The 11973-nt window shown below is 40.1% G+C and overlaps 1 protein-coding gene across 1 annotated transcript in view; it reads right to left on the reverse strand.

Moving 5' to 3' along the window:
• Positions 1 to 6293, reverse strand: part of LOC126979338 (protein real-time) — a 48425-nt gene extending 42132 nt beyond the window's left edge. The window contains exon 1 of the mRNA XM_050828581.1: positions 5968 to 6293. Coding sequence (XP_050684538.1) covers positions 5968 to 6030 — 63 coding nt within the window. The 5' untranslated portion in view covers positions 6031 to 6293. The remainder of the gene's footprint in view (positions 1 to 5967) is intronic.
• Between the last annotated feature and the right edge of the window lie 5680 nt (positions 6294 to 11973).

Here is an 11973-nt window from a genome sequence, read left to right on the forward strand (position 1 = left end):
TTAAAGTCAGCACTCGCAGCAAAAAATAACTTTGCTCACTTGTTGAACAAATAACTATTTTCTTTTATATCTGCAATCAATCCACAAACTATGAGCAGATGTGTTGGACGTCTAGGATTTTGTCAGTTGTTCGAATCGACCTTTCTTCCATTTAATTTAAGTCCAATCCGACTAAGCTATTTCACTTGAGTCTCTTTGGATGGTGTAAAGTTAGAAACTCCACTGCCAATGAGTTTGGGTGAATTGCTAGGCGATCTTTGTAATTTGAAGAATATTGTTTAATTTATTCCTTTATTGTTTTAAATTACTATTATATCAAAGAAATTAATGATATAGGCATGTCGATTTTGCATAAGACAGTCATTAAAATATCAATTATTGAATTTTGTTGCATTGCCCAGTCTATTAGTGTTCTCGTGTTGGAAATTACACAAGTGGAGGAGCTCTGAATTCAGTGAAAAAGTAGGTGCACATTTATATGAAGACTTTAATAATCTTATGGAATTTTTTAAGTCGTAATGTATAAGCCTTGTTTATGGGCATTGAAAAAATCCTGTCCAAAATTTTTGTGTGCATGTAAGAAATTTCTGGTGATCAACAAAGTCACACAAAACAGTCGAAAACACACAATAAAATGTGTTTGAGAGGATGTACTTTACTGTACTGTGAACTTAATAACTTATTGATTTTTTTTCCTCTTTTTTTTTTATTTTTTATTTTATGGAATAGGAGGACAAACGAGCGTACGGGTCACCTGGTGTTAAGTGATCACCGTCGCCCACACTCTCCTGCAACACCAGAGGAATCACAAGAGCGTTGCCGGCCTTTAAGGAAGGTGTACGCGCTTTTCTTGAAGGTACCCATGTCGTGTCGTCCCGGAAACACCGCACAAGGAAGCTCATTCCACAGCTTCGTGGTACGAGGAAGAAAGCTCCTTGAAAACCGCACTGTGGAGGACCGCCACACATCCAGATGGTGGGGATGATATCGTAACTTGTGGCGTGTCGTGCGAAGGTGGAATTCGGCGGCAGGAATTAGGTAAAACAGCTCTTCAGAACACTCCCCTTGATAAATGCGGTAGAAGACACACAATGAAGCGACGTCTCTACGCAACGCCAAGTGATCCAGCCGTTCACAGAGTACTGGGTCCCCGACAAATCGCGCTGCTCTGCGTTGCACGCGGTCAAATGGATCGAGCTGATACTGGGGTGCGCCAGACCAGAGATGACAGCAATACTCCATGTGACGCCGGACCTGCGCTTTGTAGAGCGCTAGAATGTGGGCCGGCTTGAAGTATTGCCGTGCTCTATTTATGACGCCCAGTTTCTTTGAAGCCAGTTTGGCTTTGCCCTCCAGATGGCCACGGAATTGGCAATTGCTTGAGATTTCGAGACCCAGTACTCCGAGACTAGGCGAGGCTTTAAGGGAAGTGTTCTCGAAGAGCGGTGATGCGGCAAATGGGGTTTTTTTTGTGGTAAACGCGCAAACTTGAGTCTTCTGGGGGTTAAATTGGACAAGGTTCAACTTACCCCATTCCGCGACCTTCTCGAGAGAGGACTCGATAGAAGACACAAGTTTCTCCCGGCACTGGTCGACGTTTTCCCGATAGAGACCTGCATGGCCCGTATATACGGCATCACCAGTGCTGTCGTCTGCATACCAATGCATGTTGGCGGTGTCCAACATATCATTGATATGCAGAAGAAACAGCGTGGGAGATAGCACACAGCCTTGGGGCACTCCAGCGTTCACGGGCTTGGGATTCGAGCAATAACCGTCGATAACGACCTTTATGCTGCGCCCAGTGAGGAAGCTGGAGGTCCACTTGCATAAGCTCTCAGGAAGCCCAAATGATGGAAGTTTTGCGAGGAGCGCCTTGTGCCATACACGATCAAAGGCCTTCGCTATATCCAGACCAACTGCCAGGCCTTCCCTCTTGCTTTCAATAGCCGCCGCCCATCTATGTGTTAGGTATACCAGAAGATCGCCAGTCGACCGACCATGGCGAAAGCCGTACTGCCGGTCGTTGATCAACTGGTGACCCTCAAGGTATACCAAGAGCTGGCGGTTAATTATGCTCTCCATGATTTTGGAGAGTAGGGAGGTAATAGCAATAGGCCTGTAGTTTGCCGGATCCGAACTGTCTCCTTTTTTTGGGATCGGATGGACAAGGCCTGACTTCCATGAATCAGGGACTACGTCTTTTGAATAAGAGTGCCGGAATAAACGCGTTAGCACCGGCGTCAACTCAGGGGCACACGTTCTAAGCACGATTGGAGAAATGCCATCCTGCCCGCTCGACTTCCTGACGTCCAACGAAAACAGAGCTCGCTTAACAGTTTTCTGTCGGAACTGTACTTCAGTCATGCAACTCTGACACCGCGGGATGGTCGGCGGTGTTTTTCCGTTGTCGTCAAGAGTCGAGTTGGAGGCAAAAAGAGTGCACAGGAGATCGGCTTTCTCTTTTGCTGTATGGGCCAGGGTGTCATTCCTCATGTGCAACGGCGGCATGGACGGCTGGTTAAAGTTACCAAGAGCAGCTTTCGACAACGACCAGAACTTGCGTGTTCCGGTCGGGTAACTGGAAAGCTGCTCGCCAATTTTGACGACGTGCTTCGATTTCGCACGGGCGATTTGCCGCTTAAATAATCTGAGGCACGGTTATATTTCCTATTCAGAACTTTGCAGTTCGGATCCTTTGAGCCCAGCGCCGCAACCCAAGTTCGATACGCCTGTTTTTTGCAGTCAGATGCTGCTTTAACTGACGCATCGAACCAGGGCTGTGATCTGCCACCGATCGGTACTACAGAGCTTGGTATAAAAATATCCATGCCCTGCAGTATCACATCGGCTACTGCAACGGCGCAGACACTAGGATCATCCGAAGGGAAACAAACCCTGCCCCAAGGGTAGGATGCAAAAAAGGAACGCATCCTATCCCAATCTGCTGACTTGTAGTGCCAAACGCGGCGGGTCGCTGGTGGTCTGCGACGTTGGCGTCGGATAGGCACTACACTCCTGACCAGGCAATGGTCGGCTGTTCCGAGAGAGACGTCGACAGAGACCTGGTAACCATCGGGATGTGTAGTCAGCAGAAGATCTAATAAGGACGGCATGTGGCTATCCACATCCGGGAGCCGCGTCGGCGACTCAACCAATTGGGACAGACCATACGCCAATGCAAAATTATGCACAGATCGCCCTGCGTAGTCTGTGGTACGTGATCCAAGCCAGTCGGCATTGTGCCCGTTGAAATCACCCAAGACCACGATTTCAGCGGAGGGGATCTGAGCAAGCACGTCATCAAATGCCGCTTGAACGCAGCCCATGAGGTGATCCGTTTCTGCGTTACCACTATGGGACCTGTAGACACACGCATAGATGCAGACGCGGTCCTCTAAATCTACGCGGAGCCAGAGAGTAGACAGGCCCCTACCCTCAAAATTGCCGAGACGGCGACAGCAGATATCCTCCCTAACGTACACACATACCCCGGCATGAGGCATGAAATTATGCTCAATTTTGTACCCGGGGTACGTTAAATATGACGTATCGCTAGGTCGAGATATCTGCGTCTCCGTAAGGAAACACAAGGCCGGCTGCGCCGTCTCAAGGTGGTGGTGGACGGCGTGTAAGTTGGAGTGAATTCCCCGTATGTTACAAAAGTCCACAGTTAGCGTGGAGCGGGGTGCCGTGGTGTTGCTGCCCTGTTTGTCCTGTGACATACGCGGTGATGTGCCCTCCCCAGAATACGAGGGGCAGCCCGAGCGCGAATGCTCGGGGAGGGATTCTCCGGCTCTACAAGAGCCGGTACCCTCCTGGGGTAATTTCTCTTTAAATACCGCTCTCATATTTTGTTGGGGGGGGGGGAGAGGACGGGGGGGAATGGCCTCCGGTACTCGACACTAACCTATGCGAAACATACCCACTAGGCCGCTACTTCACGCCGGTATTCTGTGCGAGTGTGGTAAGTAAACTCCTACTCATAAATAATATATAATAACCTCTACTCATATTTACTGATTTAGTATGTTGAAAACAACTACTGGATGGCTTATACAATTAAATAAATGCAATTCCTAGAAGAGGCAGCAACTGCCACTTGACCAATCATCAACAGCAGGGCTTTCCAAGACAGATAAGATGGCTATCCTCTTCATCAAAAGAAGTCTTGGCAGACCATTTAGAGATAGAGAAACCAATATCCCCAATAAAGCTAACAGCTCAGGAGCTATCTGCCATGATTTCGCCACTACGGCTTTTGAGTAACAGTTCGCCAAAAGTAGAGTAGCCAACTCAGGGGTACACATTCTAAGTATTATGGGAGAAATACCATCTGGCCTACAAAGGAAAGATGAAATACAGAGAAAGTCTGAATTGAACTTTAGGCAAAGCTTTGACACCACATGATGGTCGTTGTTATCTTTTCACTGCTGTTAAGAGTCAAGTTACATGCAAAAGAGTGCCCAGAAGATTCTATCTTTACATATGGGCCAGGTCATATGCAGTTTTATTTCCTTGTTAGAGCTTTTCAGTTTGTATCCTGTGTTCAGGGCCACAGCCCAGATTATGATATGCTTGCTGTTTAACTGATGCATTGAATCATTGCTGTGACCTGCCAGCTATCAGGACCATAGAGCTTGTTATAAAAAAAAATCCATATACTATAGTATCACAATGGCCACTACAACAGCAAAGGCAGCTGTGATCTTTAAAAGTGAGATAAACTATACTCCAAGTGTAGGATGCTAAAAAAACCTACATCTTATACCAATATGCTCTGCTGACAACCTTAAACACACTCAAAGCTGGTAATCTATGCACACAGACATCTGATAGCCACTACAAGAGAGACATCCACAGAGTACTGGTTATCATTGTATGGATGTGTGGTCAACTGAAGATAGAATATGGATGGCATGTGACTATAAACATCTGCAACACAACAATTTTGACAACTGATATGCCTATGTGAAATTATTCACAAATGTATGTATGGTGTCCAACAAAAGCTATTCTGACTTTAGACCATTGATGTCACCCACAGCTACAATTTCAATTTGTGGGATTAAAATGCAAGGACAATATTGGATTTCTATGATGTTGGTTGTCCAACAGATATTCTGATTAAACATCTATTTTGACTGGAGATGATGGATATAACTAACAACCAATAAATTTAACTAATAGTGAAAATTAACCATAATATTCAATAAAAGAATAAACATTATTGATTAAAAATATCCTCATCCTCAGGAGATGTTCTGGCCTCACGAGTTCTGGCACTAGACTCTGCCAGAAATTCTGCTTGAAGAAAAAACTTAGCGGAATTTACTCTCAAGAAGGCTTACAACAATTGGAAAAATAATATTTACTAATATTTTCAACCAATAAAAATAAATCTATTTTAGACCATAAAATGACATATTTTATCAATAAAATTGAATGTAAAGCTAACCACCAATCTATAGCCATCTAAAAACATTAATTTGACAGTCTTTTCACCTGTGTCTCATACACATAATGTAAACTTAAACAGATTGTTTGAAAATGCAAAAAATACTATAATTATTATGGTAAACATAGATATTATACAATATTGCAAAGATGTGGTGTTAACAGTTGGCTGACTTCAAATTTATTTTGTCTGAAGTGCATCAATACATTCATACTGACCAATAGATAATGAAAATGAGTAAAACTTGTTTTAAGAAGATGCAGTGGTTAAAAAATGTCTCAAATGATCAATTTTATGTTTCCACCATATAAGTACTTTCAAATGTGATAATATCATTTAAGTAAATATAAGTTTTCCTAGAATTACTACTAATAGGTAGTAATTCTAGGGTAGTAGTAATAATTACAAATTAAATTGCTCATATTTACTAAACAAGTCTTTCATAACATGAAGTGAAAATGTCTTTCTGTTCTCATTACTCTGATAATATTGATTGAATACTTGCTTACCGCCATAACCATTTCAAAAGGGTATTTGTGAACCCTCACAGAAGAAACGTATTCCTGCACCATGATGATTTTAAATCACTAAGTCATGAAATATCGATATAAAAGCAAAAGATCGTTAGTTCATTATTGTGTTATCAGGAAGGAATTAACTTGTCTATTTACATTTATTATTATCACTGCAATTTAAAATATATCCAACTACACTCAAATCTTCTAGTTCCTGCAAATGCAAAATAAATTCACAAATCACAATAATTCACAAGACATTCACATTCACAACCACTAATAAAATCAACCAGGTGCAATCAAAGAGAATTTAACGTTCTCTGTGTACGTTCAGGTGCAATGTAAAATGTGAATTGTCAGAACCTTAGAAATAGCGTTTTTATTCTAAGGTCAGAACTCAGATGACAAAGAGGATGTAAAGACTACCTAGGGCTGGACTGCCTAAGTAAAAATTTAGTTTTGTAGGAAACGTGCAATTGATTTTGATTGATTGATTGATTAATTAATTGACATATAATTTTTTGATTATTGTTTGAAATAGTAATTACAATAAAGGCGACGAAGTATTATATTATATAATTATATTATTATTATTATAAGTTTGAAAGCGAACAGTTACTTAAAACGTCGTGGATTTCAGCCACCTCCGCTTTTTACAAAATTATAGCCGTCATCTGTCAATCTATCAACGACTGCACGATTCATACAATCGAGTGAATCGTTTTTTTTCTTAGAGAGGCTAGGCTGGCGAACTCCATGGACGTAATAATACCTAATTACTATTAGGTACTAGGTTGGTTATTACTAGGTATTATTACGTCCAAGGTAAACTCAGAATCACTAATCGTTTTATCGGGCTATCATTCTCTCACCGCAATGTAATTATAATAAGAATTTGGCTCAGGATTGAAAACTTTCATACATTTATACAATCTTTGCAAAAACATTTTTAAACCACTGAAGCCAAATATCCAGTAGCTATGCTCCATAACAACAGATGCCAAAACTGTAAACTTTAGTTGAACATAATTGAACTAAGTGTAAAAAAAGATCTAACCCGTTAGTGCATAGAGGGAAACTGATTAAAAGTTCATCAGGTGCGTTCGATAGTGCATACGTATCAGTCGTGTTTACAGTTGTTTTTGAGAAATTTTTAACTACCTTCAATCTATAGTAATCTCTAAGATGGCTCCAAAAAAGTGTTCTACATGTAATAAAACATCACCTTGAAATCTCCGGGCCTCATATGTAGTAGATGTAATAAAACGGTACATATGACAACCAGCTGCTCTAAACTTACCAACAAGCAGATGGCGGCTCTGCGGAACTCGGCTGGTCTGGAATGGAGTTGTCAAGAATGCCTAAGCAACGCTTCTAGGCGTACCTCTTTCTTTGCGGCACCAGAAGACAGCTCTGACGAAGAAGAAGGACAAGAAGTTCACGCTTGCACAGCGCTAAACGAAACAAAGTTGATCGCGAGTATCTCTCGCGAAACACAGAGGATCATCAAGGCAGAAGTAGGCAACCTAACAATTGCTGTCGAACATATGAATGGCCAAGTGGCGGATCTCGAAGATATAGTACGAAAAGAAGAAAGTACTATAAAATCCCTTTTAAATAAAAACATGGAGTTACTAAATAAAAACAAGAATCTCGAGTTGAGAGTTGCTGTGCTCGAACAACATATCAATGAAGTAGAACAAAAGTTGCTAGCTGGAACTCTAGAGATAGCAGGTATACCGGAAACTCCGAACCAAGACGTTAAAGATGTAGTGAACAAAGTTGCTGATAAACTGGGGGTAAGTGCGGTTGACATTGTAGCTACCAGACGCCTGCAGAAACCACAACAGGGATCGTCCACAACCAGGTCATATCCTAGTTGAACTCAAATCCAGCGTAATGCGTACCCAATCGATACACTCTTCTAAAAACATGGAGCTGCGCTGGTAGTATTTTGACATCGTTACCACAGGGTCAGGCTACACGCCGAATCTATATACGCGAAGCGTTAACGCATGGTAATAAAGTACTCTTGTACAATGCCCAACAAAAACTAAGGAAAACCTATAAATATGTCTGGTGTAAATCTGGCATTATCTATGTAAAAAAAGGTGATGACAAGAGTCGTCCACACATTATTCGATCAATAGCAGACATAGAAGGATTATTATCAAATCAAAAGACTATACTTATTACCTGTTATTACTTTGATAAGTTAAACTCAGAAAAAAATATATATATATAATTACCTACCTACTTAAATAATAATATGGATAATATTAGTCATACTCCAACATCTGAAATTTTTGATTGTTCTACAGTTACCTCTTTTATAAATCAAGTACTCTTCAATCAAATTAATTTATTATGCCTGCATGCTAATATTCGGTCTATGAAGAAACATTTCCCTAAACTGTTACTATTATTAAACTCATGTAAAATGTTATTGTATTAACCGAGGTGGGTATTTCCTCGAGTATAAGTAATTTATATAACATTGATGGCTATAAAATGCACACAGTACTTCGTACTAAGCAACGAGGCGGTGGAATAATAATTTTTGTGAAAAGTTATCTTAAATTCACTCAACTAACAACCATAACAACGACAAGTTTTGAGATGTTATTCAGTAATTTAGTAACAGCGGATAAAATTGTCGTGACACTGTGTGCATTTTACAGACCACCACGTACAAACGAAAACACTTTAGTTTATGAACTTTCACAGGTTATAGATAGATACTCGAATACAAACACAATTATTCTCGGCGATGCTAATATAGACCTTAAAACCAACAATTCCATAAGAAATATGTACATCGATATGCTCTCCGAGCGCGGATTCAATGTAGGTATAATTGACTATACCAGAATTGAAAAGAGATTACATTCAGACAATCATCCGGCAGGTGATATTTTGACTTTGACTTTGACTTTGACGGCCGCAGTCGATACAGTTCTGGCGGATCACCGCGTCATTCTGTTGGCATGCGAAGTTACAAGTAATATATAGCGTGCTACAAAATATAATTGTAAAATTCAGTACTGTGACAGTAAAATTGTAAACGAGGAACTAAATAATATTGAGTGGTTGCATACGACAAATATTTCATGTCCTGAAAAAATTAATGAATTCATAAAATCTAATTTTACTTTAGCTTATAACAAATCCTTAAAATTTAAATCGCAACGCATCAATACACTACCGAAACAACCCTGGGTGAAGCAATTTATGCTACAAATGACTGATAGAAGGGATGCCCTTTTCAACAGTTGGAAAAAAGATCCGACAAACAAATGTCTTCGACTAGAGTATAATCAGATTAGGAATAAAATTCATAAGACCCTTGAAAGAAGTAGGAACAGATATTATCAGAATGAAATAAATAGAAATATGAAAAATCCTAGAAAACTTTGGCAGATCGTCAATAATATTTGCGGGAGGGTTAGTAGATCGATAGATGAAATAGTTTCTAAGGCTTTTGACTACAGTCAACAGTCTCACAAAGTTATTGCAAACAAGTTTGCACAAGAATTCTGAAATGCTGTCAAGGCTATGGTACCTTCTTGCCCGATTAAACTTTTAGATCCAGATGAATATAAAATGGATGCTAACGTCTCTCTTCGCTTTAAAAATGCAACACCCTTAAGAATCGAGAAGTTAATATCCAGATTAAATAATAGAAAGGCTGAAGGTGGTGATGGCATAAAAATTAGAGATGTCAAATGTATCGCAAAGAAAATATCCTCATCTATAGCGCATTTAATAAACGTCAGCTTTGCAGTCGGAAAGTACCCGAGGGAATTAAAGCAAAGTTGCGTGAGACCAGTGCATAAAAAAGGGAAACAGAACGATGTTCCTAACTATCGTCCTGTTTCCCTCTTATCATCTATAGATAAATTGTTGAGAAGTACCTCAGTGATCAGATTCAATCGTTTTATCACGACCATGATATTATTAGCAAAAACCAGTATGGTTTTCAACCACTCAAAAGTACTTCGTTGCTGCTCTCCAAGTTCAGTGATGAAATTAACGGTCACTTAGGTAATCGCAAACACGTCTTTGTCCTTTTTATTGACTTCTCGCGCGCATTTGACACTCTAAATCACGAATGCTTGATTTCGAAACTTGGAAACTCTGGAATCAGAGGCCCGACCCTAAATTGGTGTAAGGATTATCTCAAAAATAGTTCATTTTATGTTAAAATAGAAGATGCCAAGAGTGATGTTCTATCAATTACTGAAGGAACAGCACAGGGATCAGTGCTCGGCCCAATACACTTTATCGCATATGTCAATAATATAAATAATATACTGAAGCATTGTACATCATATCAATACGCTGATGACACTTGTCTTGTAATCGCTGGTAGAAACATTGAACAAGCACTTGAGAACCTTCAGTTTGACTTCGACCGCCTTAACAAATGGTGCCACGACAATAGGCTTGTCCTCAATGCCGATAAAACGAAATTGATGCATATTCGATCACCATATCTTAAAACTAATTATGACACAATCAAGAAGCTTAAGGCGCATTGCCATATGTGTTTTCATCAAAAGCTACAAATATGTAGCTGTCCCACTATTGAAACTGTTGAAAATCATACGTACTTGGGTTTAGTTATCGATTGTTGTTTTAACTGGCTCCCCCATATCAATATTGTATGTGACAAACTCAGAGCATTTTTAGCCAATTTAATTTTAATAAAGGGTAGAATACCATATAAAATATTATTATTATATAACTCACTAGCCGAATCGATTATAAAAAAAAATCCAACCACAATCCAGTCGCAATCTTCGTCATTTACTCCATTATTTATCATCTCTAACCCTTGTTCAGTATCAGTGTTTTCATCATTGACGACTCCTTCGCCATTGAGTTCTCGTTCATTATTACTGATTCTCCTCCCACAACAAAGTCTTTACTGGATCCATACTGAAATCCTAAAAAATCAAGGTTAAATTTATTGTCCTGTGACTGGCTACAATCCTTTTGAGTGTTTGGCTTCTCTGCCTTCCAAATCCTCTGCTTCCCCAACGAGAGGATATTCTTTGAAAATGACATCATGTCACCGAATCAATTTGTGATGTTCCTCATCCCAAATTCGATATCCTTCATGGTCATATCCGACTAGTAATCCCTTTTGAGCCTTCTTGTCCAACTTCTTCCGTTTCTCTTTTGGAACATGAGGATAGCATGTGCTCCCAATTAGACGCAGGTGCTTTATTCTTGGTTTCTTGCTATGCCATGATTCATACGGTGACTTTCCATCAGGTCCAGGTCCTGTTCTGTTAAGGATATACACCGACGTTAGAATTAATTCTGCCCATAGCGGCGCTGACATCTTTCCATGTGCGTACATTATGGCTCTTGCCATCTCCACAACAGTCCTATTCACACGCTCAGTAGGATTCTGTTGAGGGGTGTAAGGCATCGTCAGCCTTTGTGTGATACCTTCTTTTTGCAGTATTTCTCGAACCTTAGCATTGTCAAATTCACCTCCATTGTCGCTCAAAATCTCTTTCACCTTCACACTGGCTGCCTTAACTTCAGCTAGCATTAATTATTATTAATGCTAGCTATAATAGATAATAAAGCTATTGCTTTAGGTGGACTTCTGACTTTTCTCGCATTACATATACCCAACGATACTTAGTATGGACATCCTTGAATAATACAAGTAGCGATTCTTCGCATAGGAGAAGGGGAAAGGGCCGCAAACATCAGTACAAATTAATTCACCTGGTCGGGTTGCCTTCTCTCTGGTCCCAAATTTAAGTCTGTGAGATTTTCCGTAAATGCGACCTTAGGAAATTTCCAATAAATAAATGCACGCTATATAATAATAATAATACTCCAAGACAAGGTAAAATAAATTGAATATATTTATATGCTCTATGTTCAAAGCCACGACTACAGAGCCCAATATAGGTACTCTAGCCACGACGAACTTCAAGACAGTGACAAGCGAATTACCGAGAATCGAGGTCTAAA

Source organism: Leptidea sinapis, chromosome 3 (genome assembly GCF_905404315.1).
Source record: "Leptidea sinapis chromosome 3, ilLepSina1.1, whole genome shotgun sequence".
NCBI classification, from domain to species: Eukaryota; Metazoa; Arthropoda; class Insecta; order Lepidoptera; family Pieridae; genus Leptidea; species Leptidea sinapis.